This window comes from Muntiacus reevesi, chromosome 3 (genome assembly GCF_963930625.1).
Source record: "Muntiacus reevesi chromosome 3, mMunRee1.1, whole genome shotgun sequence".
NCBI lineage: Eukaryota > Metazoa > Chordata > Mammalia > Artiodactyla > Cervidae > Muntiacus > Muntiacus reevesi.
In genome coordinates, this window is record NC_089251.1 from 82,645,158 (window position 1) to 82,663,642 (window position 18,485).

At 35.6% G+C, this 18,485-nt stretch overlaps 1 protein-coding gene across 1 annotated transcript in view; it reads left to right on the forward strand.

Moving 5' to 3' along the window:
* PRKD3 (protein kinase D3) overlaps nt 1-18,485 on the forward strand; it is an 86,168-nt gene that overhangs the window by 5,986 nt on the left and 61,697 nt on the right. The window contains exon 2 of the mRNA XM_065929428.1: nt 1,451-2,393. Coding sequence (XP_065785500.1) covers nt 2,106-2,393 — 288 coding nt within the window. The 5' untranslated portion in view covers nt 1,451-2,105. The remainder of the gene's footprint in view (nt 1-1,450; nt 2,394-18,485) is intronic.

Genomic DNA, 18,485 nt, shown 5'->3' on the forward strand with positions numbered 1-18,485 from the left:
ACTGATTTTGCAATATGGAGTAGATTGCATCTGGACCTGCAGACTTGTACTCTCAAAGATCTTTTAGTCTCTCTTATTCACCAGGCTCAAGTTTCAGTTCTCAGTGCTCTTGTACAGTTTTAGTTTAAAAACTGAGAGAAGGTAAGCAAAGTACAAGTTGAGCAATTCTGCCTTCTCTCTGTGTTCTTTCAACCTTAACAACATCCTCACTGAGCAGTGATTTTCTCAGTTCCTTGTTCTCTTTGAGAAATAGTATGTTATTGTGGAGATACCACTGGGTCGGAAAGTATGAAACTTGCCTACCTAGTAGGTCCTAATTCTTATTCCACCTCTTAATAACCATGTGATGCTGGGCAGGTTACTTTATCTGTTAGTTCTTCAGTTTTCTCATCTGCAAAAATAGTAAAGTAGTATTTGCGTTGTCAAGTTCGAAAGAGATACCATGAGATAAAGTGTATAAACATTTATAAGATGTTAAGTGCTGTACAATGTAAGATGAGTTACGAATTGTTTACCTGAATGTAAAAGCTTTTGTTATTTTTAGGCAGTTTTTTCTTAAGCCTTCGTTTTCCTGCACTTTCTCATTCCTAATACTATATCTTATAGTTATATCTTATGTTGATCCTAATTTATTTAGTCCTGTTAACCACTGTCCAGAGAGCCATTCTGCAGCTGCTTGGAGTGCTTCACTCTTTGTTATTATTAGGATTGTTTACAGGTATGTGATGGAACCTAAATAGAAAGATCCATCTCATTTTGAGCCATTTCACTTAGCCATGAGGTCATGCTTTTAGTTTTTGAACTATCTTTATGAAAAACTGTGATAAATATAACTGTGCTTAGTGTTCTTTTTACTTTTAGAAATTTTTTTGTGACAGATCACTTTTTCCGATCTTCCTGTCTTAATTGTGTCTTTTACACTTATTTGTGTGCTGTATAACTCTGTTTAGTATATGCTTTTTTAGTTTTCTGTCTCGATTTAAACTTTTAATACAATAAAGAATACCCTTGTCTACATTAGGGCAGTATTATATATCTTTTTTACGACTGAGTGGTATTTACTTTATTTCTATATATTTCTATATTTCTATATAAAACTGACAGTATCAGTTTTACTTTTCTTTTTTGTCGCTTCTATTTTTCTGTTTTTGTCATAACTCAGTTGTGTATTTGTGGAATAAAGTGTTTTGACCTTCCTTAAGTTTCAGGTGTTAGTGAGGAATGTCAGGGGTGTGTTTTGTTTCTGTTTTGTTTTTTGAGCAGCAGACTGTCCCTGAAATTATGGGCTCTGATAAGTAGGCCCCAATAAAATGGCTACCCGTTAAAACTTATTGGTGAATTATAAACGTACAACCAAAGCTTATTTAAAGAAAGCATAAGGATTCTTACAATTTAAAAATAATGTTAAGTGAGTATAAAATATTAAAAGTTTTAAAAAATTTTCTTCCAGGCTACTTACATTTCAGAAAGCATCAACCTTTCTCAATGGACGCGTTCATCAAGTGGAATATACCTGTTCTATTTTAAAAAGCTTTGTGCTTAATCTTGGAAAAATTTACTCCTTCAAAATGAAAATGAGGACATGTGAGAAGGTGATTTAAGGTGTGGACATTTGAGAAAGTGTCCTGTTAGATCAATGAATCAAAGGATACGAACTGAATAGATTAATCCTAAACACTTTAATTTTTAAACTAGGAGGATTTAGACAGAAAAACAACTCTTATTCATTATGTATTTTCTGAAATTAAAAGAGGGCGACAAGAATAGACTTAAAATAGGTGAAGATGTTTAGTAGATAAACAATGCCAGCTGTCTTCTGATGAGGATAATTCAGTAATGTTAAATCCTTCCCAAAACCCTGGTTGTGGTCCTAACAACAAGACTTTTTTGATGGGACTGTTATTAAGGGAAGTGGAACCTTTGGTATAGTCAACTCAGAGTTGTAGAACTTGCCATCATCAGCATGAGTGGCTTAAAGGAGGAAATAAAGAAGCTTTCAACTAAATCCAAAACTACAGTCATTTCTTTACCGCTGTGATTTTAAGGCCTCTTAATAACCATTGAAAAAGAATTGACAACTGTTTTAAAAGATTAAAGAAAGGCAGATGTCTGCAAACAGTTCTCCACCATCAGCTCAGAAGTCCGTAATACCTGCCACTCTTCCTGCTGTGCTCCCGACTCCGTCTCCGTGTTCCAGCCCTAAAACGGGACTCTCGGCGCGGCTCTCTGATGGCAGCTTCAGGGCGCCATCACTCACCAACTCCAGAGGCTCGGTGCACACAGTCTCATTTCTGCTGCAGATTGGCCTTACACGGGAGAGCATTACCATCGAAGCCCAGGAACTATCTTTGTCTGCTGTCAAGGACCTTGTCTGCTCCATTGTTTATCAAAAGGTACTGTGTATGCTACTTATGTCAACAGTTTTTCTACTTAATATTGTTTCTACTGCTTTTCTATAAATTATGCATGCAACAATGAGTGAACTCATATGAATGAATCAGGTGTTTATATCCTAATTCAGACCGTTTGGGAGAGAGTCCTAATAGACTAAAAGCCTATAGTCTGAAATGTCGGAGTCTAACAGCTGCAGAGTATATCCAAGCTTTAAAATACTAATTCGGTTTGTCTCTTTAAGACCAGGAGAATCAGTGTAAAGTCAAGAGGACTTAAGCAATCTCACTGGTTTTCAGAGAAAAGTCAGCAGGTATTAATAGGAGGCACAAAAAAGGCATCAAGTGTACTTACCAAGAGGATGGGGCCCAGCCATCCAGGTTGCTGAGTCCAGGTCCCCACCTTTTCTTCCCAGGGGCCCTGTGTGCCGCCCTTTTGTACACCCTCTTCGTTCCCTTTCCATCCTGATTTCACTTAAACTGCCGGAGGACCACACTCTCTCTGAGCTTTTAATATATATCAAAGTATATGAACATTTAAAAATTGAGGGCGATTTTATTTTCTTTCATCCACTCATCCTCTGCCCCATACCCTGCCATTTTTTAAGGACTCTTAGCTAAATTTCTTTAGTATTCTTGATTTGATGGATGAGCTACATTTTATCATAAAACTATGCATATAAGTAGTATGAATTGGTTATACTTTCTTTTTAATGGACCAAGCCTATGTTTCAAACAAATTAGTATACTTTATGTTTTAAAAATTCTGTCAGTAAGATTAATATATTTGGGTTCATGCTCCTCCTCTTACTGTTTTTGTTTCAGTTCCTTATGCTTCATGTGGTTTGTCCTTATCTTCTAATGTAGAAGTAATTAACAGTCAAAAAATGTTATGTGGTTTGTGAAAATGACCCATATCTCCTGTGTGTTAACAGTGACATCTTTTTAAATGTGGCCTAAAGTAAGATTAGATATCTTTCTGTAGATCTGTAGACCATCTATATGTCTTTAAGTGTCTTTGCTTTTAGTTTCCCTTTCAGCAAATTTTAACAGAGGTTTTAATAAAATATTTTTGCTACCTTTTAACTTAAAGGTAAGGTTTTTGACTTAAATACTGTTTGTAACTTTATTATTTCTCTTTTTTTGAGCCCTCTAGAAATCATAACTAATGTTTTTGTAGAGTTTATATTAACTGAGTTCTCAACCTTTGGAAATTTTACTTAGTTGTTTTATTTCTACAGAGGCATACTGATTATCTACAGGATTATATAGGGTTAATGTTGCTCCCTCATTAATATAGATGTGAGAATTGGGTTAGATGGGTCAAGTGCTTGGGAAACTATAATCTATGAAAAATTCTAGTGACACCAAAGAAATAGACAAGATACAGCTCAATAAAAGATAACTCAGGATAAACTTCATGCAAATATAAAATAGAATTATTTATTACAGAGATAGCCAGCATAAAATGAATATCATGGTGGACTGAATTTGAATCAGTATTGTGGTAATACGGGGATGTATTTGGCAAAAATATATAGCATATATGTCTCATCATATTGTACACTCATTTTGACATATACTAGAATTCTAACTGTTTTTTAAGTAGAGTGAAAGAATATTGAGCTTGTAACTAGGTCAGCTCTGTTGGGTTTGTTTGTATGTTTGTTTGTTTTGGCTGTACCACACAGCTTACCAGATGTTAGATCCTCAACCAGGGATTGAACTCAGGACCTCAGCATTGAGAACACAGAGCTTTGACCCATAAACCACCAGGGAATTCCCAGCTTTGTTGTTTATTAACTGTATAACTTTGCATAATTTAACTTCTGTCGATTACATTTCCATATCTGTCAAATGATTGAGTTTGGGTGTTTTCTAATATGTAATTCCAGCTGTGACATTCTGAATCATTTAATCTAAATTTAAGTCTTTACTGTAGAGATGGAGAAAGGAGTATCAAGGAACAATGTACTCAAGTCCTAACCAGAAAGAAATCTTAAGGGAGACAGCTCAAGTTTCTGGGGTCCTATAGAGAGGTTTCATGGATCCCTAACTTATCTGGGAGATGGAAAAACCATGTCAGAAGTTCTCTTCTTTTTATCTTCTCTCTTGTCTTGGATTCTTGCTTGCTAATCACTTACTTCACTACCTCCACATGCACAACTCCAGGTTAACTCCCCAAACTCTGATGGGCATACTTGCTTTTCTTATTTCTGTTCTTAGTAAATATATGTATTAAACCTTCTAAAGATAGAGTACTGGTTAAATTTTAGGAAGTAGATTAACCATGTGTTGTCCTTTCTCTCCAAAAGCTTATAGTCTGGTAAGAGAAACATTCACCACAGTAAAATATGAAAAGTAAAAAGTGAAGCTAAAATAAAAAGTCCTCTTCTCAGGTTGATAAAAAGATGTGAAAGGCTTCATATGAAATGTAGCATTTCATCTGATACTTAAAGAATGAATAACCTTTCAGCGATAAGGAAGATGGAAGGGAAGGAGTATATACCAAGGCAAAAGAATCAGGATAAGCATTGATATGAGAGGGGAAAAGAGGAAGATTATAATTGACATTTATTTTGTGCATGCTCTACGTCAGGAGCTTCACGCACACTTTCTACTTAATCCCCCAACAAGTTCTGGTGCATCACACAGTTTTGTTTTTTTTTTTCCTCATGATGAGAACTTGTAAGATCCATTCTCTTAACAACTTTCAGATAGAAAATGTTGTTAACTGCAGTCACCATGCTGTATGTTATACTGCCAGAACTTATTTATGTTATAATAAGAAATTGGTACCCTTTGACCGCTTTATCCACTGTGACCCTTTTTCCCCACCTTTGACCCCTTGGCTCTAATAATCACCAGCTCTGGTTTTTGTGGATTCCAAATGTAAGTGAAATCATGCGGTATTTGTCTTTCTCTGTTTGACTTATCTCACTTATCATAATGCCTTCAAGATCCATCCATATTATTGCAAATAGTAGGATTTCCTTCCTTTTATGGCTGAATAATATATCATTGTCTCTCTCTGTATATACACATCACATTTTCTGTATCTATTCATCTGTCAGTGGAGATAGAGGTTGTTTCCATGTCTTGGCTATTGTAAATAATGATGCACTGACATGAGGGTGCAGACTTCATTCAAGATAGTGATTTCATATCCTTTGACTGTATGCTAGAAGTGAAATTGTTGGATCTCGTGGTAATTCTATTTTTAATTTGTTGAGGAACCTACGTACTGTTCCGTAGTGCCTGCTGCTAAGTCGCTTCAGTCGTGTCCAACTCTGTGCGACCCCATAGATGGCAGCCCACCAGGCTCCCCCATCCCTGGGATTTTCCAGGCAAGAACACTGGAGTGGGGTGCCTTTGCCTTCTCCGCTTAGTGCCTGCAATTTACATTCCCACCAACAGTGCACCAGGGCTCCCATTTCTCCACACCCTTGTCAGTGTGTTGTTACCCTTTTGACAATAACCATTCTAACAGGTGGGAGATGACAACCTCATTGTGGTTTTGATTTGCGTTTCCCTATTGGTTATTGATGGAACATTTCTTCATTTACTTGTTGGCGTTTGTATGTCTTTTTTGGAAAAATAAATATTAAGTTCCTCTGCCCATTTTTTACTCTAATTGATAGGTGGGGCTTGTTGTTGTTTTCTTTTGATATTGTGTTATATGAGTTCTTTATATGTTTTGGCTATTAATCCTTTATCAGATACAAGATTTGCAAATATTTTCTCCATTTCATGTTTTAATGGTTTCCTTTGCTATAGAGAAGCTTTTAGTTTGATTTAATCACAGTTGTTTGTTTTTGCTTTTGCTGCTTTTGCTGTTCATGTCAAATCCAAAAAATCATTGCTAGGATCGATGTGAAGGAGTTTACCCTCCTGTGTTTTCTTCTAGGAGTTTTATGGTTTCAGTCTTATGTTCAAGTCTGCATTCCATTTTCAGTTGATTTTTGTGTATACTGTAGGACTGGGCTTAAGTTTCATTCTTCTGCATGTGGTTGTTCAGTTTTCCCAGCACCATTTATCAAAGAGACTGCCCTTTTCCTTTGTTTATTCTTGGCTCCTTTGTTATAAATTAATTGACCATATATGCATGGGTTTATGTCTGGGCTCTGTTCTTTTTCATTCATTTAACATGTCCATTTTTATCCCAATATTGTGACTTTGAAGTATAGTTTGAAATCAGAGGCATGATACCTCCACCTTTGTTCTCCTTAAGATTGCCTTGGGTATTTAGAGTCTTTTGTGATTCAATACAAATTTTAAGATTTATTTTCTTTTTTTGTAAAAAATACCATTGGAATTTTTATAGGAATTGCATTGATCTGTAGATCATTTTGGGTAGTATGAACATCTTAACAATATTAATTCTTCTAGCTCATGAACATAGAGTATCTTACCATTTATTTATGTCTTCTACAGTTGCATTTTGATGCATAGCACATAAAATTGTTCTCTTTCCAATGGTTTGTTATTAGTGTATATTAATAGAAATGTAATGGGGTCTTGTATATTGACTTTGTATCCTGCAACTTTACTGAAGTTTTCAATTCCAACAGGTTTTTTGGTGGAACCTTTTAAGATTTTGTGTATATAGTGTCATTTCATCTGCAGATGTACAGTTTGCTCCCTTTCTGATTTGTATGCCTTTTTTTTTCTGTTGTATAACTGCTCTGACTAGGACTTCCAGTAAGTACTATGTTGAATAAAAGTAGTAAGAGTGGATATCCTGTCTTGTTCCTGATCTTAAAAGTTTTCAGCTTTTCAACATTGAATATGATGTTAGCTGTGGGCTGATAACATAGGGTCTTTATTATGTTGAGGTACGTCCCTTCTACACTCACTTTGTTAAGAGGTATTGTCATGAATGGATGCTGCATCTTGTTAATGTGGTGTGTTGAAAAAATCCTTTCGTCCCTGGAATAAAGGGCACTTGATGATGTGTTGTTGTTGTTGTTCAGTTGCTAAGTCATGCCTGACTCTTTGCAACCTCATGGACTGTAGCACGCCAGGCTTCCCTGTCTTTCACTGTCCCCCGGAGTTTGTTCAAACTCATGTCCATTGAATCAGTGATGCCATCCATCCATCTCATCATCTGTCACCTGCTTCTCCTGCCTTCAGTCTTTCACAGCATCAAGGTCTTAACGAGTCAGCTTTTTGCATCAGGTAGTCAAAATATTGAAACTTCAGCATCAGTGCTTCGAGTGAATATTCAGGGTTGATTTTCTTTAGGACTGACTGGTTTGATCTCCTTGCTGTCCAGGGGACTCTCAAGAGTCTTCTCTAACACCACAGTTCAAAAGCATCAGTTCTTTAGTGCTCAGCCTTCTTTATGGTCCAACTCTCACATCCATACATGACTCCTGGAAAAACCATAGCTTTGACTGTACAAACCTTTGTAGCTCTGCTTTTTAAAATGCTGTCTAGGTTGGTCATAGCTTTTTTTCCAAGGAGCAAGCGTCTTTTAATTTTGTGGCTGCAGTCACAGTCTGCAGTGATTTTTGGAGCCCAAGAAAATAAAATCTGCCACTGTTTCCATTTTTTTCCCCCCGACCTATTTGCCATGAAGTGATAGGACTGGGTGCCATGATCTTAGTGCTTTGAATATTGAGTTTTAAGCTAGCGTTTTTGCTCTCCTATTTCACCCTCACCAAGAGAGTATGATCCTTTTAATGAACTCAGTTTGCTGATATTTTGTTGAGGATATTTGTGTTTGTGTCATCAGGAGTACGAGGCTGTAATTTTCTTGTAGTGTCCTTATCTGGCTTTATTATCAGGATAATGATGATGGTTTCATAAAATGAGTTTGAAAGTATTCCCCCCACATCCGTTTTTCAGAAGAATCTGAGAAGGATTGGTATTCTTATTTAAATGTTTGGTAGAATTTACCAGTAAAGCCCTCTGGTTCTTATCTTTTGTTTGTTGAGAGGTTTTTGATTACTGATTTAACCTCGTTACTATTAATTGATCTATTAGATTTTCTACTCCTTTATGATTCAAGATTGGTAGGTTGCACATTTCTAGGATTCTATTCACTTCTAAATGTCCAGTTTGTTGGTGTATAATTGTTCATCGTAGCCTCTTATCCTTTGCATTTATGTGGTATCAGTTGTAATTTCTTCTTTTTCATTTTAATTTGAAGCTTCTCTTTTTTTTGTTAAGTCTGTGTAAAGGCTTCTCTATTTTATGTTTTTAAAAACCCAGCTCTTAGCTTTATTGATTTTTTTTCTGTTGTCTTTTTAGTTTCTATTTCATTTATTTCCACTATGATCTTTATTTCCCTCCTTCTACTACTACTGCTTCTTTTTATAGTTCCTTGATATATAAAGTTAGGTTGTTTATTTGAGATCTTTCTTTTCTTAATGTAGGTGTTTATTGCTATGAACTTCCCTCTTGGAACTGCTTTTGCTGAATCCCATAAATTTGAGTATATTGTGTTTCCATTATTTGTCTCGATATTTTTTTGTTTCTCTTTTGATTTCACTTTGACTTGTTGGTTATTCAGTTGTATGTTGTTTAATCTTCACATATTTGTGAATTTTCCAGTGTTTTTCCCTTCTAATTGATTTGTAGTTTCACACTATTATGGTCAGAAAAGATTGCTTGATATGATTCACTGTTCTTAAATTTATTAAGATTTGTTTTGTGCTGTAACATCTGATCCACCCTGGGGAATGTTCCATGTGTGCTTGAAAAGAATATACATTCTTCTGCTTTTGCATGGAATGTTCTGTAAATTTCCGTTAAGTGTGTTTGTAGCCTAAATTCAGTATTCCTTACTGATTTTCCATCTGAATTATCTATTATTGACAGTGGGTTTTTTAAATTATTTTTTATTTATTTATGGCGGAGGTGGGTCTTAATTGCTGTATGTGGGCTTTATGTAGTTGCAGCAAGTGGGGCTACTCTCTAGCCGTGGTATGAGGGCTTCTCATTGTGGTGAGGTCTCTTGTTGCGGAGCAGAGACTCTAGGCATGCAGGCTTATTTGCCCCATGGCATGTGTAATCTTCCCAGACCTGGGATTGAAGCCATGTTCCCTGCGTGGGCAGGCAGGTTCTTAACCACTGGACCACCACGGAAGTCCAACAGTGAGATATTGAAGCCCCCTGTTATTAGTGTATTGCTCTCTATTTCTCCCTTCAGTTTTTTTAAATGTTTGTTTATATATTGAGCTATCTCTGGGTGCATATTTACAAATGTATATCCTCTTGTTGAATTGACCCCTTTATCATTATATAGTGACCCTCTTTAGCTCTTCTCACAGTTTTTGGCTTTAATTCTATTTTGTCTGATATAAGTTAAGTACTTTTAATTATAGCATACTCTTATTCATCGCTCTTAACAATGTTATTTGGAGAGCCAAAGTTTCTAATTTTAATGAAGTACAATAAATTTTTTCCTTTATGGATGGTGTTTTTGTTTCATATGAAAAAAATATTTGCCTGAATGAAAATAAGATTTTGTCTTATGTTTTCTCTAGAAGTTTCATGATTTTAGGTCTTTTTTTTTTTTTATTTTTTTTAACATTTATTTATTTTTTGGCTGTGCTGGGTCTTTGTTGCCGTGTGGGCATTTTTCTCCAGTTGCGGCGAGCGGAGGCTGCTGTCTAGTTGCAGTGCATGAGCTTCTTGTTGAGGTGGCTTCTCTTGTTGCAGAGCATGGGCTCTCGTGCACATGCTCAGGAGTTACGGCACACAGACTTAGTCGCTGTGTGGCATGTGGGATCTTCCCGGATCAGGGATTGACCCCACGTCTCCTGCATTGGCAGGTGGACTCTTTACCACCGGGTCACCAAGGAAGCCCTAATTTTTTTAGCTGTTTGTATCGGCGATCTATTAGTTTCGTGGAGCTGCTGTATGAAAGTACCACAGCTACATAATTTAAACAACAGAAGTTTATTTTCTGACAATTCTTGAGGCTGGACATCTGTAATCAGAGGATCAGTAGAGTTGGTTCCTTCTGAGGACTGAGCAAGAATCTGTTCCGTGCCTCTCTCCCAGCTTCTGGTGAAAGTGAAAGACGATCAGTCGTGGCTGACTCTGCCATGGATGGGAGAATTCTCTAGGCCAAAATACTGCTGTGGGTAGCCTTTCCCTTCTCCAGGGGATCTTCCCAACCCAGGGATGGAACCCAGATCTCCCACTTTGCATGCAGATTCTTTACCAGCTGAGCCACCAGGGAAGCCCTTGACTTGTGTATGCTGTTCTCTCTGTGTCTTCACTTTGTTTTCTGTTTATAAGTATCTGACTGTGTCTGCAAATTTCTCCCTTTTATAAGGACACAGTCACACTATTTTGTTTTGTCAACTCCCATGTGTATCCTTAAACTGCGTCTATCCTCATTTGCTTCAGTGTGTCCAACTCTTGTGACCCCATGGACTGTAGCCGCCAGGCTCCACTGTCCGTGGGATTCTCCTGGCAAGAATACTGGAGTGAGTTGCCATTTCCTTCCCTAGAGGATCTTCCCAACCCCAGGGATATCCTTAAACTAATTCCACATTATCTTGAATTCTCTGGTTTTATGAGGATATGATGTCAGGTGTGTAAAGTCCTCCAACTTTGTTCTTTTTTTCAAAACTGTTTAGCCCAATTGACATCCTTTGGATTTTCATATAAATGTTAAAATCAGCTTTGTGGTTTATATCAAAAAGCCTACCAGAATTGTGTACATTATTTGTTACCTGTGTTTCATGTTTCTGATGCAGTTTTAAATGAGCTTTTTAAATTTTCTGATTTTTGATTTTTCATTTTAGCATTTAGAAATATAATTGTTTTTTGTACATCACACTGCCCTGCAGTCTTGCTAAATTCACTTACTAGTTCTAGTAACTTTTAAAGTTTCTTTAGGATTCTCTACATAGATGATCTAGTCTTTTGCAAATGCAGTTTTATGTCTCGTCTTCTAATATTTCATTTTTTGTTTTGTACTGGCAGCTAAACAATATTGAGGCTAGTACAATATTGAATAGAAGTAATGAGAGGATGTTTGTGCCTTGTTCCCAATATTAAAAGGAAAGCATTCAGTCTTTTATCATTAGGTGTGAAGTAAAGATTTTTAGATGTTTTTTATCAGGTTAAGGAAGTTCCTGTCTGTTCCTAGTTGGCTAAAACTTTTATCTCGAATGATTGTGAATTTTATTAAACACTTTTTATCCATCTATGTGTTTTTCTCTTTTAGTCTGTTGATAATGATGAGTTAAATTGACTTACTTGGAAATGTTGAACCAACCTTGCATTTGTGGAACAAACTCTCTTGGTCACCATATATTTTCCTTTTTATACTTTGCTTGATTCAGTTTGCTTATATTTTCTTAAGATTTACCTGTCATTTTTTCTTCTGTTATCTTTGTGTGGTTTTGTTAACAGGGTACTATTGGTCTCACAAAATGATTTTGGAATTATTTCCCTCCCTCTTCTGTATCGTGAAGAAATTTGTGTAAAATTGATATTACTTTCTGAAGTGTTTGATAGAGCTCACCAATGAAGCCACCTGGGCCTGGAATATTCTTTATGAGGAGGTTTTAAACTCAATTTCTATTCTTCAGTGCACATAAAGCTATTCAAGTGTCTACTTCTTTGTGAGTGAACCTTAGTAATTTGTGTCTTTAGAGGAAAATTTTCATTTCATGCAAGTTATCAAATCCATTATGTTCTCCCATTATCCTTTAAAAATCTGTAGGATTTCTAGTAATGGTGTCATTTTCATTCCTAATATTTATAATTTCTGTGTTTATTCCCCTCCTCAGTCTTTCCTTGTTCTTTCTGGCTACAGGTTTTTATCAACTTTGTTTTCAGTGAAGTAATTCTTGGTTTTAATGATTTTTCTCTGTCATTGTCTTTCTCCCCCCTTTTTTCTACCTCCTTTGGGGTTTAACTTGCTTTATTTTTTCAGTTGTTTAAGGTAGAAGCTTAGTCTTTTTCCCTTTAATATAAGTGCTATGAATCTAGTGGTATAAGTTTCCCTCTAACCACTACTGTATCTGTGTATCACAGACTTTGATATATTTTTATTTTAGTCAGTTAACTGCCTGATTTCTCTTATGATATCTTCTTTGGTCCATTGACTTTAATTTGGAAGAATTTGGAGGTTTTTCAGATATTTTTCTTTTGTATTGATTTCCAGCTTTATTTCACTTTTGGCTCAAGAGTATACTTTGTATGATTTCAACCTGTATATTTATTGAGATTTGTTTTATAGTGTAGGACTGTGTCCTTCAGTACATTCTGTGTGTTATATTTGCAGTTTTACAAAATATGTATTCTGCTTTTGTATAGTGGAGTTTTCTATAAATAACAGGTCAAGTGGTTGATTGTGTTTTCTGTATCTTTATGGACTTCTTTTTATTCTGTAATGTACTAAGAAAGTAGTATTAAAATCTCCCAGCTATAATTTTAGTTTTGTTTGTTTCTCCTTTCAGTTTTTTTTCCTTTCAGTTTTAATCAATTTTTACTTCATGTTTTTTGAAGCTCTGTTACTTGCAAGCACATTTGAGATTTTTACATCCTTTTATACGTTGATCCCTTTTAAGAGTATAGCTTTTCTTCTTTATATCTTGTTACATATCTTATTCTGAAGTCAACTTTGGTATTAATATAACCATTCCTCCTTTTTTGTTGTTTAGTTTTTGCATTGTGGAACCTTTTCACATGTTTTTGCTTATAACCTCTCTTACACCTTCATAAATAATGTGGGCTTTTTGTAAAGTGCATGTGGTTGGGTCATGCTTTTTAAATTTAATCTGTCAATTTCTGCTTTTCAAGTGTTTAGACTGTATTTAACACAAGTTTTAGTATAGATGAATTAAAATATATTGTTTTTAAAAAAATATATTATTTTTTCTCTTTAGGTCTTGAGTCATTTTCTCTTTTTCCTAGCTTCTTTTAAATTGAGTATGTTATATAATTCCATTTTGTTTTTAACTATTTTATTGTACTCCTGCAATTCCTTTTAGCAGTTGCTCTAGTGCAAGGGTCAGCAAACTATATCTTTGGGCCAAATCTGCCCCATTATCTTCTTCTACAAATAGAGTTTTTGGGAACATAGCATGATTGTTCATTCGTATCTTGCCTATGGCTGCTTTCGTGAACAACAGTGGACTTAAGTAGCTATAACAGAGACTGTATGGGCCACCAAACCTAAAATAATTACTCTCTGGCCTTTTATAAAAAATATTTGCCAACTGTTGCTTTATCATTATCTTATCATAAACTATCTTTCAACAGTATCATACCACTCTGTGTAATGTAATGCATTCCTTGGAATAGTATATTTCTATTTTCTGTCATCATTTGTGCTGTTGTTGTCACATACTTTATTACTGCATACAGGTGATTCTCATTACTTGTATTTATAACATGATCTCAAACATTGTATTAGTGAATACTGCATCATCGCTTCTAGGGAAAACACAGGGCTACGTCCCTATGAGCATTCAGGATACATTTTTGTCAACCAGTAAATACATAACCTTGTTTTGTATATGTTTCTGCTTAAAAATACCTTATTTAATTTATATATTGTTGATTCGTTAATATTGACCTCATGTACAGAAGCCCTGTCACTCATGCCTGAATGGAGTTTATCTAACACACATTTTCTCCATAAAGCACATTGTAACCTTCCTGCATTTAGGAACAGTAGACAGCACATCAGGACTGTGCTTGGGGGCCATTTTAAGCGGAGAAGTCACCATCAAAAAGCCCCCAAATTCAGAACACGTGGCTCTAAATAGACCATGAAAAGGACATGCATTTTACACTATGAGAGCTGAAACAAGAAGGCAAAAGCATCACCTTGTTCAGTTTCAATTGGAAATATTCAGAGTGACAGATTTTTCACCTTTTATACATGTCTGCAAATGACTGATAAAGCACACAGTGTATTGATTTTGAGGCTTCATGTAAATTTTAGTAAGTAGGCACAGCCACAGATGCAGAATCTGCAAATAATGAAGATTGACCTTTGTTACAGATCTCTCAGTAAAGTTGTTATTCTTGCTTTTAACAGTAAATTAGGTTTTTAGAAAGTTAGAACTGAGAAAAATGATCTTTTATGTTTATCCACTCACTTAACACTTTCAGTACTCTGTATTACTTTATGTTGGATCTGAATTGTATGCAACATGTCTTTTTCTCTGTCTTCATTTAGATTTTTCTCTTCTTGGTTTTCAGTGATTTGAATATCATGTGCCTTATTGGGGTTTTCTTTTTGTTTTGTTGCTGGAATTTAAGCTTGGTCTTGAGAATATAATTTCTTCAACTTTTGAGAATTTTGTATTCATTGAACCTTCTTAATCTTTTCCTGTATTATTTCTACCACACTTTCAGAATTCTCCTAAACATCTTGTTGTTTACTTTCCTTCTCATCTTCTATCTAATCCAGACTTTCATCTGAAACATGTAGTGCAGTTGTTATTGTTTAGTCGCTAAGTCTTGAGTGACTCTCTCTGACCCCATGGACTGTAGCCTGCCAGGCTCCTTCTGTCCATGGAATTATCCAGGCAAGAATGCAGATGTGGGTTGCCATTTCCTTCTTCCTGACCCAGGGATTGAACCTGCATCTCCTGTGTTGAAAGGCAGAGTCTTCACTACTGAGCCCCTGGGAAGCCCATTTAGTGCAGTAAGAAAGCTATATTCGAATTGTCTCCAGGTTGTGGAGCTAGTGCATTTTTAAAACTGTTTTCAATCCCAGCCTACTGTGAAAGTAGATTGGAGTTTAAACCAAGCTCCTTGTCAAAGTTTTCCATGATTCAGTCATTTTTGATAAGTTTTTCAATTGGTTACACATACTTTGACCATTGCAGACTTTACTTCAGTGTTTTTGTCTTTTTCCTACAAAATCTTATCCAATACTTCTAAGCGGGTACACTGGAAAATTTTCTAATTACCCTTCAGTGAACATTTCCTAATGAGCAGCTTTTTTTTTTTTTTTAATGTCAACATTTTAAAAGTATTTACAAGCTCCATGTATGTGGTTGGGTGCTTCTGTGCAACTTAAATGTGACTTAGTTTGTAACAGTGGTTTTCAACCTTAACTGCACCTGAGAATAACCGGGGAGCCTAACAGACCCCTTCCTAGACCAGTGAAGTCATGCTTCTTGGGGGTGCAGAGTTTGCATAAGTGCTCCATCTGTGCCTCCTTTTGTGCTTGTTGTGAGCAGCCAAAGTCAGGAGCCTCTACTTTAATGGAAACTGACAAGCATAAATGGCCAGACAAGTAATAATCTGAAGATATTTTTTCTAAGTATTTAAAATGGTATAATTTGTTGTATGAGCTTGATATCATTGTTTTCTACATACTGGTAATAAAGTAATATATTTTTAAGACATCTGGTAATTCAAAGATTCGGTAGGGCAGAAACCACTACAACATTGGAAAGCAATTATCTTCCAATTAAAAAAAAATTCAGTAAGGTCTACATCTGATTCTAGGTTAATATGGCAGTTCAAAATCTTACATTAAAAAAATGCTGGTGATTTTGTTTCTTCTGCTGGTCTGATTTACAGTATAATCTAGTTATCCCTTTCCTCAGGGCCGTTATCTGTTACTACTTCATGCAGTTGAGTAGACATTTGTGGTACACTTACGTTGTTCAATCACAGTGCCCGGTACTGTGGAGCTTATCAAGATAAAGGATAAATTCCCTGCCCCTAGTGATTTATGCTCTAGAAAAAGAGAATATGAGTGAATGTCAAATTACTGTTATGTAGGGTAGGTGACACTAAGTCCTGAAATAAAGGTACAGAATGGTACATGACTGAAAGGAACAACTGTCATCTCATTGCGGAGTTATGACAGTGTTTCCAACCCTACTGTTTACTTTTCTTATCACCAACTGTAGTCCCTCACCTGTGGAACTAAACTTCAGCTGCTGGTACAATGCCCCAAGACTGCTTTGATAGCTTGTAGCATGAATACAGCAGGATGCCTTTAACATCCTCAGTAGTCGGGGGGAACAGAAACCTGTCTTGTTTGTGCACATGTGGAGTTTTTTTTTCACAGTCAAATGAATAAAGCTCTGTGCTTCTGCTTCTTAGTAGGGTTCTAAATTTTATATGCACTAGACCTAGTTATTCAAGAATTCACGGTAATTTCTGTTCTCTTCACTTTCTGCAACTAACTGGACAAACATTTCTGGTTGCTGGCAGTGAGCCGGTAACAGAAATATGTGATTATTTATGTAAGGTATTATTGCAATAATACTTAGAGAAAATGCTTATGGTTCCCAAAGGCATGTCTCTAGTCCAGATTACTTTCTAAGCTCCAATCTGCCAACTTCTGTCATATTACTGGACCTTTGTGCCTGCTGTTCTTCTCCTTGGAACACCCTTCCCCTGCCATACGCTCTGCTTACACCTCCAGGAAGTCTTTTTCTGATCTCCTCCGCCTGGGTTAGATGCTGGTATCCTGTACAACCTATATTTTAACTTTCATCATATTGATTGTAATTGTCCTTTTACTTGAAACTATCCACCATAAAACTGTCTCTATGAGGTCAAACATCATGTCCACAGCAGGTGCTCAACAGGTGTTTCTTAATTGAGTAAGTAAAGAAAAGAATCCATATGAAACAGTATAGTTCAGTAGTTAAACATGAGTTTGGGAGTCAAATTTGGGTTTGTCTCTACCACTTACTAGTGCAAGCTTGGTTTCTTATCTGGAAAATGAGGTTTATAATAGTACTCATTTCATGGTTTTGTGTGTGTGTGTACATGTATATTAAATGATTATATTTATAAAATGCTTAGCCCAGCACATAGTAATCACACAGTAAATATTAGCTTAACAGTAATATTGCATATTAATCTGATCTTAGTGGCTTCTAAATGAAGCTAAAAAGAACTTTAACCACCTTGTACTTTGGGATCCTTTCTCATTTGAGGGTTTATAAGAAATCAGTTGTGATCCAGAAATCACTGAAAGCACCTGCCAGTTAAGTTTATGTTAACTTTTGGCTTTGTGCTTTATGGAATGTACATTTGTGTCATAATCTATTTTCAACTGTATAAGACAACTGATACCTTCCTTGATCAGTATGGGTGAATTATTTGAAATTTCCTATTAGGTCCACTAATGCTTCTTTTTATTGATGCAGAAAACTGGAGATTAATGATGTATCATTTCTGTGGTTTATTTAATCTTCTGTTCTTGGGCTGTATGTATGAGTTTCATGTGCAGTCTTTTAGCTCCTGAAAACCTGTGACTTTTGTCTTAGAATATTGTAGTATATTCCTCAGGGAATAAGTTTCTTTAGATTAATGTGATTACAGATGTGACTTCAGGATCATTATTTTGAGTTCAACTGATTTAACTAGTTATTTACTGTTGTTGAGCAGTAAGTGAGCAAACATGCTTTTCTGTGTTTCTATACCATTATAGGCTGTTACAGTTAATATGGTGGAATTGAGATCTTCTTGTATTGTGTTAACATTCCCGAACACTGAACTGCCAGAAAGAGCAACTTTAAAGATATAGGGAGAGGAGAGCTCATTGAAACTATGTTAGATCTTTTGATATTAATTACAAGAAGGACATAAAACTAACCAAGAGTACATAACCATTTCCATTAGGGAAAAAGTGATGGAAAGTATTTATTGATAATTATCTTAAGAAATAAATGAATAGAAATACAAACAAAATTTAACATTTTTGTGTAATGCTTAAGAAAAAGGCTTTGTGAAATAAATGTATTATTATATTCCTGAAAAAGAAAGACTGATAGTATATAATTTGTACTCCCCGAATTAAATTATTTTTTCCACTCAGAATTTTATTGGGGAAAAGAAATTTACTGGGAGTCTTTCTACTCTGATAATGTTTTTTCTAAAGTTCATTAGGGAGAAAAAGTAGTCAAAAGCATTGTTAAAAATCTGAAAAGTAAGAGAAAAGGGGAAGTGAAAAACTGTAGTAAGTGAAACCAGATACTACTAAACACAGTAATAGATCCATGATACATTTTAAGTACATGCCAAGGGAGGTGAGAGAAATAAAAGGGAATCATTTTTCAGAAATTTGAGTTTAGAAAACTCACTAAGCATTTGAAGGGGCATTAACATAGACCTCCACTTAATACCTGACACCAG